Genomic DNA, 23,636 nt, shown 5'->3' on the forward strand with positions numbered 1-23,636 from the left:
TAATTGGAGTATTGTGAGCAGTTTTGAGCTCCATATCTAAGAAAGGACATGCTGGCTTTGGAGAGATTCCAGACGAGGTTTACAAGAATGCTCCCAGGAAATGAAGGGTTAATGTATGAGAAGTATTTGATCCCTCTGAGCCTGTTTTTGAATATTGAAAGGCCTACATAGAATGGACATGGAGAGGATGCTTCATATGTTTCAAATAGTGGGAGAGTCTAGAGCAGTAGGGCACAGCCTCAGAATAGAGGAACATCCTTTTAGAATAGAGGTGAGGAGGAATTTATTTAGCTAGAGGGTGCTGAATCTGTGGAATTCATTGCCTCTGTCATTGGGTATATTTACAGCAGTTTGATAGGTTTATGATTAGTAAGGGAATCTAAGGTTGCAGGACGAAGGGTCTCGGCCCGAAACGTTGACTGTACCTCTTCCTAGAGATGCTGCCTGGCCTGCTGCGTTCACCAGCAACTTTGATGTGTGTGGCTTGAACTTCCAGCATCTGCAGATTTCCTCGTGTTTGCGTGATGCTTCTTTGTATTATAGTTTTATGGTATAATTGCCATAACCATCCATTTAATTGGACCAAAGGAAGAAGTATGTTCTGATCTCATTTACAATATCTATGAACCATATTTTATTCCAAAGAAAACCTATTTTCTCTTCATCAGTAATCTTAACTCACCCTGCTGTGTACTCACCTCCAACAAGTACAGAAATATTATGCTTTTTATTCCCTCAAACAGAGAAATAATCTATTTATCTGCCACTTCCCTATTCCTAGTTCACTTGATCAAATTTTCCAAATATTTCTCCATCATCTTCATCCTAGTCAAATATCTCCCTGTAACTTCTGTCCCATTTCCCATGAAAATCTGTCATCAGACTGTCATCTTCATGAGAGTTCCTTATTGTTGCCTCAGTCTTAAGTCTTATTGCTACCTCAATCTTATTTCTGATCATATTAGCCTATTTCCCTTCCTTGCTCCCTAGAGTTAAGGAGCAATTTAGCAAGGAAAAAGGCTCCTATTGGGCCCAAATCATCCAAGCCTGCCGCGATGCCCATCTCAGCTAGTTCCATTAGCCTGTGCTTGCCTCATATTCTTCTAAACCTTTCTTATTTATGTGCCTGTCCAAATTCCTTTTATTTTTTATTGTTGTACCTGTTACTCTACCTACCTCCATATTGAACTAACCCATCATATTGGCCACCATCAGCATATATTTAAAAATAAATGCATCCTTAACCAAGATCTTTGTAGTTTCCAAATGTTTTGAAAACAACACTCGGCAGGTCAGGCACCATCTGTATTTCAGTGCAGGACTGTTGGAGCTAAGCAGCATATCAGGTTTTTCTGATGGAAAGTGAAGAAAATGAACCAATATCACAGAACCATAATACACACCTGTAAGTAGCCAGTTCTAAAAACAGAAAAAAATTGAGTTACCTAAAATTAGGTCATTCAGTGCTGAGGCCAGAAAGATGCAACTTTCCCATACCAAATTTATATCCATATTGATAAAAGTTTATACGTTCGTCGTCACATAGCTTGTAAAGCAATATTCTACAGAATTAGAAGTTCACTTAAATTTTGAACAACAAAAGTTGTGTTTACAGAGTTTCAGGTTTGAATTAGCCCCACACCATCAGTTTCAAGAACAGTTCCTACTCCTTAACCATTAGGCTCTTGACCCAAAGGGGATAACTGCACTCATCTTCACTCACCTCAACACTGAACTTATGGACCACAACCTATAGACTCACCTTTAAGGACTTGTGTTCTTGATATTTGTTGCTTATTTATCATTATTTTTCTTTTCATTTGCTATTTGTTGTCCTTTGCACATTGGTTGTTTGTCTGTGTTGTATGTAGTTTTTCATCAATTCTGTTTTCCATTTACTGTGAATGCCCATAAGAAAACGAATCTCAGGTCAGTATATGGTGACATTAATGAAGTTTGATCAATTTGCTTTGAACACCTTAAGCCCTCTTCATTTAATTGTGATCGATATAGAGGCTTGGAATGGACCTAAATTGCTGAGAATCATCGGATTTCACCGACACAACATATACAAATTATGGAGTAACACACACAAGCTCGGCAGGCCAGACAGCATCAATGGAAAGAAATCGACATTTCAGGCTGAGACCCTTCAACAGGACTGTCCAAATTAAACATCAACATTTTATTCCTCTCCAGAGATGTCGCCTGACGTGCTGAGTTCCTCCAGCATTGTGTGTGTATGTTACACTGCATTTCCAGCATCTATAGAATCTCAAGGCTTGTGTGTGTGTGTTTGATAATAAACGTGCTTTGAATCTTGAATCTTTGACCTCAGCAGGTCAGGCAGCATCTATGGAAATGAATAAACTTCAGGGCGCGACCCTTCATCAGGACTGGAAAGGAAGAGGGAGATGCCAGAATAAGAAAGTGGGAGGAGGAGAAGGACAACCTACAGATTTCTCTTCACGCAAGGAACTTCCCTCAGCTATTCAGGAGCAGAAAGTAAATAAGCATGCGCAGGGATGGGCACGAGCCGCGTTCTCGGCGCCGGAAGTCGAGTGCGCGCACATAGGGGTGTGAGGGAGGTGACGTTGACTTCGGACGGCCGACTGTCAAAGCAGCGAAGAAAAGAGCACTGGTTGTGGTTCGTGGGCAATGTCCGACCTGTGGGTGAGCAGTGGGTTCGGGGGAGGATTCACTGAGCTGCCTAGGGCTTGGCCGGCTGTCCTGAGCTGCTCGGCCGAGGGTGGCCCCTTGATTGTTCCGCCCAACGATCGGTGTAAAACTCATCTCCTCCCGGCTTGTCCCTGTGTGGAGCAGGGACAAACCGCACCTCCGCCCCAGGCTGAATCAACTTGCTGGGCCTGTAATTCTCACCCTGTATTTGGCTCTTGTCCAAGCTGTTTTTTTTTGCCAAGTGTTTAAATCTGCGGAGCAAGTTATGAGGTGGGGTTTCCTTGGAGGCAGATGGTGAGAGGGCGATCATAGAGAGTAGGGATACAGGCTCTTCAGCACAGTTTAACCATGCCCACAGTGTTGCCCTACCAGAGCGACACCCATTTTCCTGCGCTTGGCCCACTTTTCCACTTTATATATCTACCCATATTTCTAAATGTCTTTTAAACCCTGTCATTGTAACTTGTCGCTAGCATTGCCTCCGACAGCTTGTTCCATATACCCACCACCCTGTGTGTGGAACAAACTGTCTCTCAGATTCCTTGTAAATCTTTCACCATCAATCTATGTTCTCTTGTCTTACCCTACCCTTGGGGAAAACAGTGAACATCCACCTTCGTTACACCCCTCATAATTTTATCAGTCTCTATAAGTCACCCTTCAGCTTTCTCCTCTGTACCTCCCTTTGCAACTGGATCCTTGACTTCCTCATCGGGAGCACAGTCAGTGTGGATCGGATATAACGTCGCTGACAATCAACATTGGCACACCTCAAAGATGTGTGCTCTACTTCCTCTACACCCACAAACTGTGTGGCTAGACTTAGCTCAAACCCCATCTATAAATTCGCCGATGACACAACCGCTGTTGGCAGAATTTCAGATGGTGACGAGGAGGTGTATGGGAGTGAGATAAATTAGCTGATTTGAGTGGTGTCACAGCAACAACCTTAACGTTGGTAAGACCAAGGAATTGATTGTGGACAAACCCAACCTATTCGCTGCCCTAAGCAATCGGAGTACTGGATAGGTTAATATTTAATCTAGGTTATTCTAGATTCTGAATTATTTGTTGTCATACTTCATTTCAAGACCGTAGAGAGTCAGCAAGGGCAGGGCTGATGGAGCGGTGAGAAGATATTCTCTGTTACTACAGCAATTCCCTTTGACGCCTTGCTGACTGTCACATTACCACTGCATATAAAATTCTCATTCTTGAGTTTCAGATTTTTTTTTGCATCACAGTTTCTGTATCTCTGTAATCTGTTGTTTGTTTTGGCTTTTGTGCTCTGTCTGACCATGGGCAGCAGCGTTTCTCCAGCACTTGAACCCTTCTACTTTAATGATCCTTTCTAATTCCATCCCCAGTCTAAGTTAGGGGGTCTTCTTTCTTGATTTTTCTATTTGATTTGGCTATTTTGCTTCCATTCTACTAATCCTTGTGCACTTTTTTGGTTTTTGTTTATGGTGTCAAGTCAAATGTATTGTCATTTAACTATGTACGTGTATAATGTCAAACAAGACATGGTTTTTCCAGACCAGGATGTAAAGTACACTTGTACACAACAACTGGACAATGAGAAATCCATTTTACTATGAGACAATGAGATTGTGCTTGTCTTCATTCAAGTGACTTTATGGTCGGTTTATTTTTTTCTGGAATTCAATGAAAATGGAAGCTTCCCAAAGTTACCTGGTATAACAGAGTTGCATGACTTTGACACCCAAAGCAACTGAACTATCAACTTGGTTTTGCTTTCGGTTTGAGTATGAAAGTGGAGTCAAATCACCACTCTGATCATTGCAGCACTAGAATTGTAGAAGATCAATGGAAAAATGTTAGGGCATAAATACTTTAATATTGTACTTTGTTTAGAAGTGAAATATTAGTTTGTTTCATCTAGTATTCAGCTAGATCTTCTATGTACATAGTAACAGACTACAACAAACTCAGTGGATCAAAATATTAGCGTATTTATTACTTGTAATGGAAAGTCTACCTCCATACATTAAGTCGTCGGTAGGAGCTTCAATCTTACAGCTGAAAACAGATAATTCTTATACATTTACAGAGTCCAGTAAGTCATCCTTTAATTGCAATCTTTTCTTATCTGCATCCATCTTGAATGAGTCACATTTGTCTTTGAGGCTTCCCTCCCTTCCCCCAACAGCTTTGTTCTGTTTTTCTGTGCTGTCAAAACACTCCCTGCCATAAAACACATACCCTGCTATAGATTACATGCTTTCAAACTTCCCATCCAAACATATCAACAAACGAGCAAAGCACTCTGGGATCACACAGGTTCTGTTTTGTCACATTACATTTTATAAAAATTTTAAGTTCATAAAGACTTCAGAATTACAGGTATATTTCCGCAGTTGACAAGTAAAATTATTATAGTAATCCATAGGATGTGTATCTTAATTCATGAAATTGAACACATTTGTAAATTTTGCATTTTAAATTATAATTTGTATGCAAGTTCAGGATGTGCAAGAGAGAAAAAAATTATGGCTTATTTTGCCTTTACAGCACAACCATAGAAGGGAGCACCTGTTCAAATTATACTTGGTTCTGCAGTCCCGAATATTCTAGAAGACATTGGGTTTAATCATTTGGAGAAAATGGGGACACCAGGCGCTGGAAGAAAACGGACACCTATCAAAGATAGATTCTCAGCCGAAGATGAAGCCCTGAGCCATATTGCCAGAGAGGTAGGTTGAATGTTCAAAGTTCATTTTGTTACATTTCTAGTCTGGTTATGATGCTGGATGTGCATAGGTAATCTAGCATATTATTTTACAAAACCCAGAGTAAAATTGAATCTTGACTTAAAAGAATTAAGATTTTCTTCATATCTGGTGTGTAACACATTTCTGTCATTGGAAGGCAATGCTGTGATCTTTAGACACTCCTGGGCAATCTGAGTAAATGTTTATCAAATTAGAAGCTTTCCTTATACATGTTCTTTCATAAATTTTAATGGTAGATGTATTTTATTTGAAAAGAGTTATACCTATTGTTTTCAAGTGTCCCAACCATGTGAAGATGACATGGGAAATTGGAGTAGGCCTTCTATGAGCATGTTGCACCATTTCAAACAATTGTGACTGATCATCAAAATTTAGTATCTTGTTCTTACTTTGTCCCCACATCCCTTGAGGTTGTTACCCATAAGAATTTAATTCAGTTCATTGTGCATAGTTAATGGTTTGACATCAAATCCCTTCTGTGGTTTAAAAAAAAATTCATTTGTTTGAAGAAAGTTATCATCTGTTGTCCAGTCCATGCACTAGAAGGTGAATCTGTTGAGCTGGAGTCCTTGGGGTGAGCCACATCTCTGTGAAGCAAAGTAGCAAAGTCATGTAATCTTGCTCTGAGGTCTTCATCTGTATTTTCCAGCAACTTTACATTAGCTAGGGGTTCATCTTGGAGTAGTGGGTAGGGCCCTGTGTTTCAATTTTATCTGGATCCAGACTGGCAGTCACATTTCCTGAGAAAGTTAATATGTTCCCTGAGCCTCCAGCTGCTACACTTACTTCCTGGGTGGCTTGCCAATTGTGAAGATCATAGTTTTTTAAAAATATGACTTGAAACAATGTTTGTTATTGGAGTGCCCACGGTTACAGATTTCAGTTGTAGCAGTTCTGAATGGGAATATTAGCTGATTCTCTTGGAGGCTGTACAAAAAAATACACTGCTCCCTGGCACAATATTTAGATTAGAGTACAGATAAGTGTGAGGTGATGTATATTGGAAAGTCAAGCCAGCTAAGGACTTGTACTATGAATTATCTGGCATGGGCTGAATGCATGAAATTGGGACAAGCTGGGTGGGCACCGTGGTCAGAGATTGGCCTGAAGAGCCAGTATCCATTGCTCTGTGATCTGCTGTGGGGCTGGTTCCAACTCCCAACAATTTGAGCTTTTGGTTGAGACGTTGTCCTGGATACTTCTAATGCCCACAAAATTGAGATTGGTCAGGTGTATCTTAATGTTATGAATGCCATGCTCTTTATTTTCCAGTTTTGCAGAACTGGAGATTAGCCAATGTTGTTCCTTAATTGAAGAAGGGAAATGGGGATAGTCCAGGGAATTACTGGTCGGTAAGCTTAATGCAAGTTGTAGGGAGGTTATTGCAGAGTTCTTAGGGATAGGATTTATGTGTATTTGCGAAAATTTAGCCTGGTTAGGGACAGTTAGCATGGCTTTGTGCAGCAAGTCTTGTCTTACAATCTTGATTGAGTTTTTTGTGGAGGCGACAAAGGTGATTGAGAGTAGGGTAGTGTATGTTGTCTGTGTGGATTTTAGTAAGACTGTGACAAAGCCCCTCTTGGTAGACGGTGTGAGTGTTGCACCTTGGAACATGGTAAACTGTTAATGTTCATAGGGATCTTAGGGTCTGGGTCCGTAGCTCTCTGAAAGTGGCTATACGAGTTGATAAGATGGTAAAAAAAGGCATGTGGCATGCTTGCCTTTATTAGTTGAAGAACTGAGTTAAAGAGTCAGGAAGTTATGTTGTAGTCCTCATTGCTCCATTATGGAAAGTCAGGTGGTGGATACAGAATTCAAAGTTTTTGAATGCATGCGGCATACAAAATAAGGTAGGTTATCTTGTAGCCTGGTTAGAAATGAGCAGGTATGATATTGTGTCATCACCGAGTTGTAGTTGGAAGGAGGTCACAGTTGGGAGCTTAACATCTAAGGATACACATTGTATCAAAAAACCAGGCAGGAGGGCATTGTTGGTTTAAAAAAAAGTGAATCAAATCCTTAGAAGTGACATAGGACCAGAAGATAAGACCAGAAGACAGAGAAGCACTTAGTGCAACAAGTGTGCACCACTATTCTATCATGGCTGATTTATTCTCCTTTACAACCCTATTCTCTCACCTTCTCCCTGTAACCTTTGACCCCTGACTAATCAATAATTGATCAACCTCCCCTTTAAGTATATTCACTGACTTGGCTTACCCAGCTGTCTGTGGCAATGAATTCCACAGATTCGCCATCCTCTGGCTTAATTAAATTCCTCCTCATCTAAATGGGTATCCCTGTATTCTGAGGCTATACCCTCTGGTCCTAGACTATAGAAAATATTCTCTCCACGTCCACTCTATCTAGGTCATGCGTACCACTAAAAAATGGTCTTGTGGTTGGATGAGACTGCAGTGGAACTTTCTGGTCTCAACACTCAAACAGTACATGTGGCTTAAACCTAATACTGCGCATCAGCCCGATAACACAGCCCTACTGTAAAATATGGTGGAGGTAGCATCGTGCTATGGGGATGTTTTTCAGCAGCAGGGACTGGAAATCTGTTCAGGATTGATGGGAAGATGAATGTTGCTAAATACAGAAAGATCCTGGATAAAAACCTGCTAGCCTCTGCCAGGAATCTTAAACTGGGGAGGAAGTTCATCTTTCAGCAAGACAATGACCCAAAGCACAATGCCAGAGCAACTATGGAGTGTCTTCAAATAAAGAAAATTAATGTCCTTGAGTGGCCCAGTCAGTCTTGACCTTAACTCAATCAAACATCTCTGGCAAGACCTCAGGATTACTGTCCATTGCCGCTTCCCAACTAACCTGCCACAGCTTAAGCAACTTTGCAAGGAAGAATGGACAAATCTTGCTCTACCACGTTGTGCAAAGCTGATTGAGACTTATCCAAAAAGACTGCTGGCTGTCACAAACAAGTGAAAATCTGCAGATGCTGGAAATCTAAGCAACACACACAAAATGGCTGGAGGATCTTAGAAGGCCAGGCTGCATCTATGGAAAAGAGTAAACAGTCGATGTTTTGGTCCAAGATCCTTCATCAGGACTTAAGGTTGTAATAGCTGTGAGAAGTGGTTCAACTAAGTGAAAGTTAGTCCGTAGGTTGTGGGAACATTTCAATGATGGGCCAAGTGAAGTTGAGTGGTTATCTCCTCTGGTTCGAGAGCCTGATGGTTGAGGAGTAATAAGTGTTCCTGACCTGGTGGTGTGAGTCCTGAGGCTTTGGAGTGTGCATAGATACACTGTCATAAGTGTAAACTGAGTAGAGCAGGGGGTTAAGCACACAGCCTTGTGGAGTACCTGTGCTGATGGAGATTGTGGAGGTGATATTGTTGCCAATCCAAACTGACTGGGGTCTGCAAGTGAGGAAATCGAGGATCCAATTGCACAATGAAGTTTTGAGGCCAAGGTCTTGAAGCTTATTGATTAGTTTTGAGGGGATGATAATATAGAATGCTGAGCTGTGGTTGATAAAAAGCATCCTAATGCATGTGTCTTTGCTGTCCAGATGTTCCAAGATTGAGTGAAGAGCCAAAGAAAAGGCATCTGCTGTGTACCTGTTGTGCCGGTTGGCAAATTAGAGCAGATCCAAGTCGTTTCTCAGGCCGGAGTTGATGTGCTTCATCACCAACCTCTCAACATATTTCATCACTGAGGATGTAAATACTACTAGACAATAGTAATTGAGGCAGGTTATCACATCCTTCTTAGGCACCGGTATAAAAATAAAGTCTGCTTGGAGCAGGGGGTACCTCAGACTGCCAATGCCAGAGGTTGAAGATCTCAGTGAACACTCCATCCAGTTGATCAGCACTGCTTTTCGTACTCGCTCTAGTATCCCATCTGGGCTGGATGGTTTCTGTGGGTTCACCCTCTTGATGCTCTCACTTTGGCTTCAAAGATTGAAATCTTTGGGTCTTCAGGCACTGTGGGAGTTTGTGATAATCCCTCCATGTTTTGACGGTCAAAGTGAGTATAGAAGGCATTTAATTCATCTGGAAGTGAAGCTCTTTTGTCACCTATGTCGCTTGATTTCACTTTGTAAGACATTATAGCTATAATTCATCTGGAAGTGAAGCTCTTTTGTCACCTATGTCACTTGATTTCACTTTGTAAGACATTATAGCACTCTAGCCCTGTCAAAGCTGTTGAGAATCCTCGAATGATTCAGATTTCATCTGGAATTGCCACTTTGCCCATGAGATGGCTTTCCAGCGATTGTACCTGGACCACTTGTAATTTTCTTACTTGGCAAACTTGAATGCCTCTGATCTGGCCTGCAGCAGATTGTAGATCTTATAGTTTCATCCAGGACTTCTGATTGGGGAAGACTGAATAATTTTGTGGGGACAATCTTGCTTGCAACTGTTTTTATAAAGACTGTGACAATCATGGTATATTCATTCAGATCTACAAATGAGTCCTTGAACACAGCTCAGTCGACCAATTTGAAGCAATCCTGTTGCTGCTTCCCTGCTTCCCATGACCACCTTTTTGTGGTCCTGATCTCTGGAGCCTTGCTGTTTAGCCTCTGCCTGTATGCAGGTAGAAGTAATCCAGAAACTACTACTTAGTTGATGTACTAATTAGTTTATTTAATACTTATTAATCTCTTTCCAAACTCTTTAAAATCTGCTGACAGGAATCCAGTCAGTTTTATACCTATACTGTGGGTACTTCTGTGGACTGTGACCTATTTCTTCTATTCCTTACACATAGATCATTAAGCTCAGTAATCCGGAGGTGAACTCCAGCTGATGATACTTTCTTCAGATATGTGAGTTTTCAGTTTGTGGCTCTAAACCTATCTAAGTGGTGGTACTTTTATCCTACATATGGTCACTAAAAGCTTTTCACCATATTCATGCATATTCTAGGATTACCCCTTCCTTTCAGTCTGTGTTGCAATACCTCCATTTCTTCTGAGAATTGTAAACTCATCAAATTCAAAGGCAGCAGCTTGCTTTGCGGCCAGCAGAGCTGCTGCCTCCCAGGGTGAGTTTGGTTTGCACGTTCTTCTTGTGATTGTGGGTTTTCTCCGGCTGCTCCAGTTTCCTCCCACATCTCATGAGTCATTGTTAATAGACTCTAATTGTACTTGGTGTGTAGGTGAGTGGTAGAATATTGAGGGGAGTTGATGAGAATGTAGGGAGAATAAAAAAAAGGATTAATGTAGAATTAGTGTGAATGGGTGGTTGATAGAGCAGACGGTTGACAGTTGAAGGATCTGTTCCTGAGCTATTTTAGTCAGATATGTTTATACTTTATTGTCACCAAACAATTGATACTAGAACGTACAATCATCATAGCGATATTTGATTCTGCGCTTCCTGCTCCCTGGATTACAAATCGATAGTAAATATTAAAAATTTAAATTATAAATCGTAAATAGAAAAATGGAAAGTAAGGTAGTGCAAAAAAAACTGAGAGGCAGGTCTGGATATTTGGAGTCAGGATCTGTTCAGCAGTCTTATCACAGTTGGAAAGAAGCTGTTTCCAAATCTGGCCGTACGAGTCTTCAAGCTCCTGAGCCTTCTCCCGGAGGGAAGAGAGACGAAAAGTGTTGTGGCTGGGTGGGTAGTGTCCTTGATTATCCTGGCAGCACTGCTCCGACAGCATGCGGTGTAAGGTGATCTTGTATTTTGAAATATACCATGAAATGTGTCATTTGTGATGTTTTAGAGGCAGCCACACATTCCAGCACTAACATAGCATGCCTACAATACCACAGAACAACACAAGCAGCAGCAACAAAACAAGAAAACAACAGCAAAACAAGCTCCTTTCCCATCCTTCCACATATACCTAGACAGGCCTCCAACCTCAATACAGTTAATCTCCCAGCCTCCAGTCCTTGTCCCCGAATTCTGTGACTCACAGTTACTGGATCTCCAGCTTTGGACTTCACCCCAGGATGCTGATCATGGACCTCAATCTCTGGACTTGCATGAACCTTCCTTCTGGGGTGCATGGGCTCTCATGATTCCTTCCGTGCCTGGGACTTGCTGCTGACTTCCAACCAGAGATTGGTCTCTGACCTAAGATCGCTGGTCTCCTCAGTGCGTGTACTTCTTGGATCACTGACATTTGAACATGGAAAGCTTTGACCTGGACTTGAACTCCTGCCCAGACTCTTCATTTACTACCCTGACTACCCAGTTTATCCCTCTAAGCCCTAACTTGACTCGTAAATCCCCCCTCTGGGCCCAAATGGCCAAATATCTATAATGGACACCCTTAAATTCTCTTCCGAATTTGAGACGAGTGATATCCTGCCATTGTTGCTTTTTCAATTTTATTTTTACCAGCCTTCCAAATACATATTCTCATGTACTTTAATCCCATCTAAATTACTAGTCTTGTTTATTGTTCTATAATTTGCTTATTTTGTTCAGACTAATGAAGAATATTTTTTCTATTTTGCACAAGGGATCAGATTTTTTGCTCGATAATTTACCTTGCCTTTCTGTTCTCCTAACATTTTATGTTTTACATGTTTACATAAGACTTTGGATTCTGTTTTGTGATAGCCACTAATGCACCTTGATCTTTTTTATGACATTCTCCTCTTTGGGATTCTACATGTAGATAGTTTTTGTGTTCCCAACTCATTCAACATTTTCTGTTTGTCTGTGAACTCAATGTAGTTTAAATTGGAATGATGCAATTGAAAATTGAAAAGAAAATTCAAATGGGTGGATTGCATAAGTTTGTCTATTTTATTAAGTTCCTCATCTAATTCCTGTTCAGTCAATTTTGTACCACTGATGACAAAATCTGCCATGAAAATGTGTTGAAATAACAAATGTAGTTTACATTTTAACTTAAAATATCTCATTCATATATTCTGCTGTTCCCCTCTCAAACAAATATACTGCTTTTGGGTACGATAGTGGAGGATGGCCTCTCAGAAAAAAATTGAAAGCATTAGCCAGATCATTGGCACCAGGTGTGGCTCTGATACAGAGCAGGAGATGGTGGAGATGAGAACTATAGTGGTTGGAAACTTGATAGTCAGGGGAAAATATGGAAATTCTTGGGTGCGAATGAGACTACATGATGGTATATTGCCTCCCAAGTACAAGGGCCAAGTTTGCAGTATGTTCTCAAGGCAGAGGGTGAGGAGATAGAGATCAGTGTCCACATTGGTAACGTTGGTATAGGTAGGAAAAGAAGGATTATAACCTTTGGTTTACTGATGTGTTTATGAGGGTAGGAATTAGAGGATTAGGCAGATGAATATGTATCTGAGGAGCTGGTGTAGGAGTAAGGGACATTTTGTACAGTTGGGATCTCTTCTGGGGCAGAGGTAAACTGTACAAGAGGAATGGGTTACACCTGAACTAAAGGGGTCTATTTTCCTGCTGGGAAGTCTTGCTGGTGCTAGTCTGTCAGGGGATGGAGCCCAAAGTTTAGTGCGGCAGATAAAAAAGTTGAAGCAGATAAAGCAAGCATGTTTAGTAGGCAGATCAGATAGGAGCAGGAAGGTGAGTCTGGAAGCTTGGAAAGGCTTAAGTGCATTTATTTTAATGCATAATGCATGACAGGTAAGGCAGATGGCATAGGCATGTTATAGCTATCACACAAACATTGTTAAAGGCTGGGCAGGACTAACAATCCAGTGTTCCGGACTACAACTGCCTTGGGTATGATTATGGTGGGGGTAAGGGAAAGAGGGAATTGCTTCTTTAATTAGGGGGAATCCCAGTAACTAACAGAGGATATATCTTGGAAATTGTTAATTCAGGCTATAAGGGTGGAAAGTAGAAATAAGAAGGGAGTGATCTTTTTGATGGGATTATACAATAGTTAGCAGGAATTAGAGGGTTAACTGTATAGGGAGATTGCAAATAATTGTAAAAACAATTTATAATGGCAAATGATTTGAACTTCCCCAATATTAACTGGGACAGCCATAGTGCTAGGGCCTGGATCGATCCAGGAAACATTTCACAGGCAACATATAGATGACCCTACGAGAGACAGGGCAACACTAGATTTCTTCTTGGGAAATGAGACAGGACTGAAGTGTCAGCCGGAGAGCATTTTTGGACCCATGTCTATATCATGAGAGATAGGACTGGTCCACAAGTTGAAGATGGAAAATGGTGTAAGGCCAATTTTGATGGAATTAAATGGGAGCTTGCAAAAATTGATTAGGAGAGGTGGTTTGCAGGTAAATGAATGCCTGACAAGTAGAAGGCTCTTAGCTGATAGGAAGAGTTCAGGAACAACATGTTCTTTGAGAGTGAAGAGCAAGGCTGGCAGAGTTATGGGATTCTGATTCAGGAAGGTCATTAAAGTTGAGAGGCATTGAAGTTGAGAGGTCTTGGCCTGCTGCGTTCACCAGCAACTTTGATGTGTGTTGCAGGACATTAAAGTTCTGGTCAGGGAAGGGGAGACATATGCCAAGTACAGAGAGCTGGGATCAGAAGAATTCCCTTGAGGAGTATAAAGGATGTCGGGGTATTGGGGGAGCAAAAAGTGACACGAGAGTACTTTGGTAGGTATATTAAGGGAGAGAATAGGGCCCCTTAAGGATCAATGTTTGTCTCTGTGGAACTACAGGAGATGAATTTTTGAATGTTTCTTGTCTGTATTTACCATGAAGAATATGATCATGGAAGCTGGGAATCCTGGGAAGAGCACGTATCCACATACAAAAGAATTGGTAGTCTTGAAGTATACAAAGTTAGATAAATCTCTGGGGGCTGACCAAGTGTATCTGAGGATACTGTGTTAAGGTAGGGAAGAAATTGTTAGGCCCTTTTTCGAGATACTTGTCATTAGCCACGAATAAGATACCAAAGTGTGGCTAATGCTGTACCATTATTTAAAAATAGACTGCAAAGACTGGTCTGCCTAATATCAGAGGTGGGTAAGTTTCTGGAGGAGATCCTGAAGGACAGGATCCACCTGCATTTGGAAAGGCTTGGACTCATTATTGATGGTTAGCATGGCTTTATTTGTGGGGAAATTGTGAGTTTTTGGAAGAGGTGACCTAGAGGGCTGATAAGGGCAGGGCAGTTCATGCTCTCTCCATTTTAAGAAGGCATTTGACAAAGTCCTACATGGTAGGCTGATCTGGAAAGTTGAATTAAATGAGATCCACAATGGGCATGCCAGTTGGAGACAGAATTGACTTGGTGGAAAGAGTCAGAGATTGGTTGAAGAAAGTTGTTTTTCCAAACTGGAGGCCTGTGACCAGTGTGCTGCAGTGATGATTGCTGTGTTCCCTGTTATGTGTCAGATATATCAATGATTTGGATGAGAATAGAGTTGGCATGGTTTGTAAATTTGCGGATGACAGCAAAATTAGTGGTAGAGTGGACTGTGAAGAAACTTGTCTAAGATTATATAAGGATCTTGAAATTAATTCTGGCAAGAGAATAGCGTTGCATTTTGGAAAGACAAACCAGGGCAGAAGTTGGGCAATAAATAGTAGTACCCTGAGGGGTGTTGTACAACAGAGATCTATAGGTACAAGGGCATAGTTGCTTAACAGTGTCGACATAAGTAGACAGAGTGATAAGTGATTCATGTCTTGCACCTTTTGTATATTTGAAGCTTAAATTGAGAATCGTGTTGAAACTTAGGGTACGTCCACACTACGCCGGATAGAAACATAGAAACATAGAAAATAGGTGCAGGAGTAGGCCATTCGGCCCTTTGAGCCTGCACCGCCATTTATTATGATCATGGCTGATCATCCAACTCAGAACCCCGCCCCAGTCTTCCCTCCATACCCCCTGATCCCCGTAGCCACAAGGGCCATATCTAACTCCCTCTTAAATATAGCCAATGAACTGGCCTCAACAGTTTCCTGTGGCAGAGAATTCCAGAGATTCACCACTCTCTGTGTGAAGAAGTTTTTCCTAATCTCGGTCCTAAAAGGCTTCCCCTCTATCCTCAAACTGTGACCCCTCGTTCTGGACTTCCCCAACATCGGGAACAATCTTCCTGCATCTAGCCTGTCCAATCCCTTTAGGATCTTATACGTTTCAATCAGATCCCCCCTCAATCTTCTAAATTCCAACGAGTACAAGCCCAGTTCATCCAGTCTTTCTTCATATGAAAGTCCTGCCATCCCAGGAATCAATCTGGTGAACCTTCTTTGTACTCCCTCTATGGCAAAGAAGCTTTTCCTCTTCGTTTTGCCCTCCTGTCCACGCTGAGCCGGCATTTTCAGCCCCCGAAAACGGAGATTTTCGAAAACACTCTCCAGAGTGAATAAATCTGAAAATGCTTAATATCCGGCGTAGTGTGTACGGGGTAACCGGAGAGATTTTAAAACGCTGTCATGACAACACCACAACAATGCTTTTTTCTGCTTCTGCTTGGTACTGCGCAAGCTGTTATGACGCACTGTCGGTGTGAATGGCGTGAGAGTTAAACTGTAAAGTGAGCTTTTTTGACTATTTAAAAACACTGTCATGATGTGCCAGAACAGATGTTCGTTGTTTTCTTGAACGCCACCACCTAACAATTTCAGAACAGACGGACGAGACTGAAGCCAGTTGACCCATAGCTTACTGAATTAATAAGTATACTCACTTCGCCCTGTTTTCTGTCCTTGCTTGTATGAAGGTGGTTTACCTATTTATGCAAGTACTTCTCTGACAATAGATGTGTAACAGCCTAATGTAACATTGTATGGAAATACAAGATAACGCTGATGCAGACATTTTATACATTTAATAAGGTGCTTTATTAATGTAACAGAGTTAGTCAGTTTTTCAACGTTGGTCGTCAGCCGGGTCGTACTGTCCGTGAACTCCCTGTGGGTTGCCTCCATACGCTCCAGTATTTGTTTTTTTTAAGTTTTAAGTCCTCCTTTGCGAGAGCCAAGAGCAATTCCTTTAAAGTTTTCCTACTCTGTAACTGGACAAACGCGCACAAAGTATACCGTTTCCTCTTCGCTTGTTTGCTGTGTGTGTCCTGCGCATGCCCAGTAGGAGGAGATTCGCCCAAATATCCATCTAATGTGGACGGAGATATTTTGAAAAAGGCTTAGTGTGGACGCCTGTCCTTTTTACTCGAAACCGGCGTTTTCAAAATTATCCGGCGTAGTGTGGACATAGCCTTAGAATTGAAGAACTGTTTTCCTTGTGACTATGTTGTGATGATAATGGTAGTTAAACTGTGGAAAATCTATTCCTTGGAAAGCCATTTTATTTTTGCAAAGTTACATTTGTGTGAAGAATTGTTTAATCTTAGATCAATTTTAAGTATTTTTGAATTACTCGTGTTAAAATTGTTTACAAATCTTGGATTAGGTAAACTAAGGCCATGGTAGCTTTCAGGGGCATTCTTAATCAACAACATGGTAAAGAATATTTTTATATAGATATTGAACTTAACTGTTTCTTCATACTTTGAATCTTTTAAAAATTCATTTGTGTTAAGGGAAAATTGCCTTTAATTTTCAATGACCTGTATTTCTTTGCGTGGTTGAAAGAGCTAAATATAATTTATATTTTGAAATGCTATTTTGGCTGATGCCTCAGCTGCTGGAAGCTTTGGAATTGATGCTGGACAGGAATCATTGAAAGAGGACCGCAAGGTTTTTGTGGTTTTCTTTGTTCATTTCCCTTTTACTACAAACGTTTGGCTTTTGTTACACTAGTAACCTATTGCTTTTATACCTTCATGGAGCTACCTTATTCTAACTATGCATTTTACTGTATATTTTAATGTACATGTGACAAATAATGGAACTCAACCAATCAATTTTCTTTGCTTTTTTGTAGGCAGAGGCCAGGCTTGCAGCCAAACGTGCAGCCCGAGCAGAGGCAAGAGATATTCGTATGAAAGAACTGGAGCGGCAGCAGAAGGAGGTATGGGAAGGCATGCTTTCTGAGTGCCTGAAGAAAGTAAGGTGCAGTGAGTAATGAAAATTGGCATGGTCATCTGCCAGGCACTTCAGTAGAATTAACGCAACAGTGTTGTGAAATTGAGAAGATTGTAAGATATTGTTTAAATCATATTTGCAAGTTGGGACACATGATTTAGCTTGGTTCTGAATGAGATGCAGGAAGAAATACCATCTTTCATGCCTGCACCACATTTTCTAACTATCTTGAATGTTGTGGCAGTGTTTATTGCCACTCAAGGAACCCCTAGACAATGTTGGTACGTTCTTTTTTGATCTGCTGTAAACTGTATTGCATGAAAGCTTGTATACAGAAGACATTGCATGTGGGTAGCCCTAGCCTCAGCCAAAAAAAGATATATTTTTGATGGTACATTGTCTGTGAATCATTCATCCCAAGTGTTTTTGTGGAGAACTGCAATACATCGTGTATGGGTCTTTGAGTGACATGCTGACCTAATTTTCCATTTGCACCATATAAGTATTAAGTGTTTTGAACAGTTCATTCGAACTGGTTCTTCATTTCTTGTTTCATTCAGTTAGATACTTATCTTTCATTTGTGTTCCTTTTTTTCATGGTATGCTTTTTGGCTGACTTGCAAGCATCAAATTAAATGCTTTTTAAATGTAATTATGTTTATGGATGCACTGAAGTAAACAAATTATTTAGCAATATTCCTATATTTTGTAATTATTTAGAATCTATTATTATGCCAGTCCTTGAATGAGGTGTTGGGTTTTTAAAGGAAAAGTTGTTGGAATGTTTTTCAAAATTGTGGGTTTTGCTGTGTCTAGATGTATTGGTTGTAAAAGTACGTGCAGAATCATTCAGAAGACAAATGTTGCATTGGCAAATTTCAAGGGTTAAGGAGTACATAGGAGAGGATATTTTATGTAAGTTGTATAGAGCCTTAGCTAGATCTGCTGAATTTCAATGGGTACTGCATTTCAGGAAGGTTATCTGAGTCTTGGTAGGAGGGTGTACAGCATGCATTCACCAGAATCGTATCAGGCTCTGAAAGGACAATAGTATTTCTTGTATAAATTGTGATAGACACTGACACAGCTTTGGAGGGAAGTCAAGCATATTTTGGTCAGACAAACTGTAATGTGTACTCCTCCACATTACTCTTTTTAAACTGTTGTGATCGTTTTTCATTGTTTATGGAAGATTATCAGAATATGGAGCATATGTATCAAAGGTTTAATAGTCTAATAAGTAATTAAATGGTCAAATTGACTTGAATTAAATGATGTTTTCCTTATTTGTCTTGTAAATGAACAAAAGTGACTCAATTAATCTGAGTTTAGTATTATAGCTGAGCCTCAGAAAACTGTAGCAATAAGAATGGCAAACATTTGAATTTTTTGACAAACCATTCTGTTCAGCCAACCAATCTTCTGGGCATGTGCTAAATATAATTATGTAACTGTGCACACATCATGTTTTGACAGAGTCATGGCACTTATTCACCTGGACTATGTGAGGTACTTGGTACATTTATTTGAAATATTGGAAAACAGGGTGGAGTGGTGGACATGCCCTCTTGTCAGTACGCAAGTCTTTAACAATTCCATAATAAAGTAATAGCTCACTAAGTGACTTGTATAGCTTCTGAAACTGCTTGTGATGATTTGATCTTCAATATCTTAAAGCAAAATTGTGTAGGAAAAACATGAAAATCTGAGCTCTCAGGATGTTGTAGCACTGCTTACTAAACACAAATTAAAGTTGGAACATGTGCCCAAACAGAACTGAAGCTTGCTTTTCCATCGTGTATCAGTAGTGCTCTGATCTGTCAGTGTTTCCTTTTCCTCTCTCAAGTAATTTTCTTTTTCTTTTAACTTCTTTGTGTAGATTTATCATTCATCTGACAGAAAATGGGGAGAAATTCACCAGTGGATGGTATAAAGCCTGGTGTTGGTTGTTACTGTGCAGTGGTGGCTGATGTTTAACTTACTAACAAGTACAATTTGAGTGCATTTGTTTACTTGGAATTATCTGAATTAACAGCTTTATTTTAGGTTTTCAGTCTAATAAATGCTAATGCATGCAGGGTATAGAATTTATATATTACAATTTGAGTGTCACAAATAAATGAAAATAAATTCAAAATTTGAATGTACTCTTCTGATTGAGCCCTGCCTCATTTATTTTAAATACTTGTTCAGGAGACATCTTCCTCAACAATTAGTTTCAATTTCTTGAGAAGATAATTTGTTGTTATAGCCTATTCACTTATGTACCCCTGCAGGATGAATAACATGCTAGTTTTCACATGTCTTGAAACATTCAAATCCACTGTGGATGTCACTGAAAATATCAACATTTTCAAGATGGTTCCAAACAGTTTTAAGGATCAACCCTCCTCTGAGGATTGATACTGCATTGGATTCTTTCAATAGGCTAAAAATGACCTAGCACCCTCCTGGATCAAAAATTAACTCAGGGACTTGAACTTTTAATTCTGGTCCTTTAACAACATGCTTACCTCTGGTTCTGTTATCTTCATTATAACTTTTCCACCCTTAGTAACACAATGTAGTTCTGGGGTTAATGCTTACAGCACTACCCTTTAATTTGCTACGTTTTTAAGATTTTTTTACATTGTTGTTGCTATGAGATTTAATGAATGGCTGATGACCATCAAATGAACAAATTTTCATTTGTATTAACAAAATCTAACTTAATTTTAGCGCCAAGAGCTGGCCATTATTTCTTGGAGGAGGAGCAATCTTAGGGACTACTTGGGTATTTTGAATCTTAATAACAAGCAGAACTCTGTAACCTTGACAAATTATGGTTGGATAGGTTGGCATATTTTTGCTGGAGTAAGGTAAGGCTTACAATGTGTACCCCAAAGACTCAGTGGTATTAAAATGAAATCTCATGACTCAAACTCCTGCACATTATACACCTATGGCAAGTTTGGGAAGGGATTGGAAGTCTGATGCTCTGCTGTGAATGTCATTAATATTTTTTAGTACTTGAGCATGTATCACTGAAATACACTCAGTGGCCACTTTAGTAGATACCACTTGTACCTAATTAAAGTGGTCACCGGTCCTGCTTGGTGGCGCAATAATATCAGCACCAGACTTTGGAGCGAAGGTTCCCGAGTTCGAATCCAAGTCGGGTTGAGTGTCGAGCTAGCAACTCGGCCTCGTAAAAACAAGAATAGCTTGCTACAGAAGCACCGTCATGACGATGCTCCGATAACTCCACTGCCGAGTTAAGGGCTTAAAGAAGAAGAAAGTGGTCACTGAGTTTATGTTCGTGGTCTTCAGCTGCTGTAGTTTATTCACTTCCAGGTTTGACGTGTTGTGCGGACTAGAATATAGAAAGAAGTAAGGAAACTTCACAAAGCATTGGTCAGACCACATTTGGAGTATTGTGAGCAGTTTGTGGCTCCATATCTAAGAAAGGATGCCCTGGGATTGGAGAGGTTCCAGAGGAGGTTTATGCGAATGATTCCGGGAATAAAAGGGTTAATGTTTAATGTCTCTGGGCCTGTTTAGATAGAGTAGTCATGGAGAATACGTTTCCAACATTGGGGGAGTCTAGAATCAGAGGGTACTGCTTCAAAATAGAGGGAGCTCCATTTAGAACAGGGATGAAGAGAGACTTCTTTAGCCAGAAGGTGCTGAATCAGTAAAATTCTTTCCCACAGGAGGCCAATTCATTAACTATATTTAAAGTGGTAGTTGCTAGTTTCGTAATTTGTAAGGGCATTAGTGGTTATGGGGAGAAGGCAGGAAAATACAATTGGGAGGCAAAATAAATCAGCTTTGGTTGAATGGTGGATGGACGTGATGGACAGAGTCTTAACTCTGCTTTTATAACTTAAAGACCTTTTGGTCTAAATTAACTCAGTTCCATTTAGTCTCTTGCAGCTTTATGCACGTTTATGTTTTACTTCAGCTACTAATCATATATCCTTTATCTTTCTCTACCTATTTTTTAAAATTACATTTCTATTTTCTATTTTATTTTGCACAATTCTCATCTGCATTAATTTGATCGCATGTATCTTAAACCACATTTTTTTGATCAGTTTTAATTTCATTTGAAAGAATTCAAACTTTGTTTCATTTTCTTTCCTTCTTGAGGTATTGTTCAAAGTTCAAAGGAAATTTATTGAGTATATGTCACTATACATGAGATTCATTTTCTTTCAGGCATTCACAGTCGAACAAATAAATGCAATAGAGTTTAAAAAAAAGCTACAGACAAAGACTGACAAACAACCAATGGGTAAAAGAAGACAAACTGTGCAAATTAAAAACATAATAATTATTTATAAATAAATAGATAGATAGATAAATAGATAGGTAGGGTAAATAAATAATACTGAAAATCTGAGCTGTAGAGTCCTTGAAAGTTAGTCCATAGGGTGTGGAATCAGTTCAGAGTTGAGATGAGTGAAATTATCCATACTGGTTTGGGATTGGAGGGTAATAACCGTTACCCTTCAGAGCAGAGCTGAGGAGGAATTTATTTAGCCAGAGTGTGTTGAATCTGCATAATTCTTTGCCATTGGAGGCTAATTAATTAGGTATATTTAAAGTCAGCAGTTCCCAATCTGGGGTCCATGGACCTCTCAATAAAGCTCCATGGCATGAAAAAGGTTGGGAACCCCTGATTGAACTGGTGGTTGTTAGCTTCATGATTAGTAAGATCTAATTACCAATTAGCCCTTACAAATGGTGGTGTGGGACCTCAAGCTCCTTTACCTCCTGTCTGACAATGGTAGCAAGAAGGCAGCATAGCTTGGATATTGGGGGTCCTTGATAATGGATGCTGCTTTCCTTGTAGATGTATTTATTGGTAGGTTTAGACTTTACCTACACTTTCTTCTGGTAAAACGTTCCCTCTTTCCAATTAGTTTTTGACACTGAATCCACATGTATCAGATTGAACTTATTTCCTCATGTTGGAGCACACTTCACTTTGCTGTGCATTATTCCAATAATTGATCCATTACTCCATTACTGCTTCCTTCCTGGTTGTCTCTGGACAGATGCTACTGATCTGCTGAGTATCCCCATTATCTTGTGTTTTATTTCTGCTTCATTGTTTAAAGTTCAAAGTAAATTTATTATCAAAGTGTATATATATATGTCACCATAAACAACCCTGAGATTCATTTACTTATAGGTACATTCAATAAATCCAATAACCACAGTAGAATCAACAGGGCAGACAACCAGTGCACAAAGTACAAATTGTGCAAACACGAAGAGAAAGAAAAAAAGAGTAATAAATAACTAAGTAATAAATATTGAGAACATGGGATAAAGAGTCCTTGAAAGTGAGTCCGTGGATTGTGGGATTGTCCATGGAGTCCAGTGATGGGGCAAGTGAACTTATTCCCTCTGGTTCAAGAGCCTGGTGGTTGAGGGGTAATGACTGTTTCTGAACCTGGTGGTGTGAATCCTGAGGCTCCTGTGCCTTTTTCCTGATGGCAACATAAATGAAAAAGCATGGGCTGAATGGTTGGGGTCCCTGATGATGGATGCTGCTTTCCTGCGACGATGCTCCCTGTAGATGTTTTCAGTAGTGGAAAGAGCATAATCTAAGATCTTGTATTTAGGGAATTGCACCTCCTCTTTACCATTTTATGTGGTCGCATTACTGTTAAGTATTGTGTTCATTAAGTCACTGATACTACCACTCATACTTAATTACTCCTGCATCTTTCATTGCTAACAGTTAACTTGGGTGCACTCCCCTAAAGCTTACATTATGGCAATCAGACACACCCTCAAACTGAAAAGGAGGCAAGGTGAAAACAGATTCTCCGCTTATTTGGTTAATGTTTTATGAAATTTGACAGGTGTAATCAAGCTTAACAGGTGATGACTCAGTTTAATTTGTGCAATTTGTGCTGCACTTAACCATTTAATTGATCCAGTCTCAAAGTAGTTTTAATCTTTTGCTGTAAAGTAGACAATTCATTGTAAGTTGTTGGTGGTTTTCTAGTGTCTTCTATTTAACAGTGTGTATCAGTTGATCAGAAAAAGCGATTTTTGACAAATGGTTGGAGTGCTGTGCTTTAATAATCACATAAATCAAATTCTGTGGACTGTTCTTTGCTGATCTTCTCTACTTCCAAGATAACCTCTCTCTCTTTGTGCATGATTATTATTGAAATATATTTAGCTTAATTTGTTCATCTTAATGAACTTGTACATCATTTGGTTGTTTGATATCTGTTCATTTGATGTTTGCTGTCTCCTTACCAGGAGAATGCAGAACGTGCTAAGCATTCTATTAGGCCTCACCGACATCACCTGGTTTGTAC

The 23,636-nt window shown here is 40.0% G+C and overlaps 1 protein-coding gene across 11 annotated transcripts in view; it reads left to right on the forward strand.

Moving 5' to 3' along the window:
• The first annotated feature begins 2,551 nt into the window (after nt 1-2,551).
• The window catches only part of lrrfip2 (leucine rich repeat (in FLII) interacting protein 2), a 130,934-nt gene continuing 109,849 nt past the window's right edge, over nt 2,552-23,636 (forward strand). For 7 of the 11 annotated variants that reach the window (XM_063054807.1, XM_063054829.1, XM_063054836.1 and 4 more), the window contains exons 1-5: nt 2,552-2,673; nt 5,212-5,393; nt 17,210-17,296; nt 19,190-19,237; nt 23,578-23,628. In XM_063054807.1, coding sequence (XP_062910877.1) covers nt 5,304-5,393; nt 17,210-17,296; nt 19,190-19,237; nt 23,578-23,628 — 276 coding nt within the window. In that variant the 5' untranslated portion in view covers nt 2,552-2,673; nt 5,212-5,303. The remainder of the gene's footprint in view (nt 2,674-5,211; nt 5,394-17,209; nt 17,297-19,189; nt 19,238-23,577; nt 23,629-23,636) is intronic. The other 4 variants (XM_063054852.1, XM_063054866.1, XM_063054855.1 and 1 more) reach the window with 1 other exon arrangement.

This window comes from Mobula hypostoma, chromosome 1 (assembly GCF_963921235.1).
Source record: "Mobula hypostoma chromosome 1, sMobHyp1.1, whole genome shotgun sequence".
Classification (NCBI taxonomy): Eukaryota; Metazoa; Chordata; class Chondrichthyes; order Myliobatiformes; family Myliobatidae; genus Mobula; species Mobula hypostoma.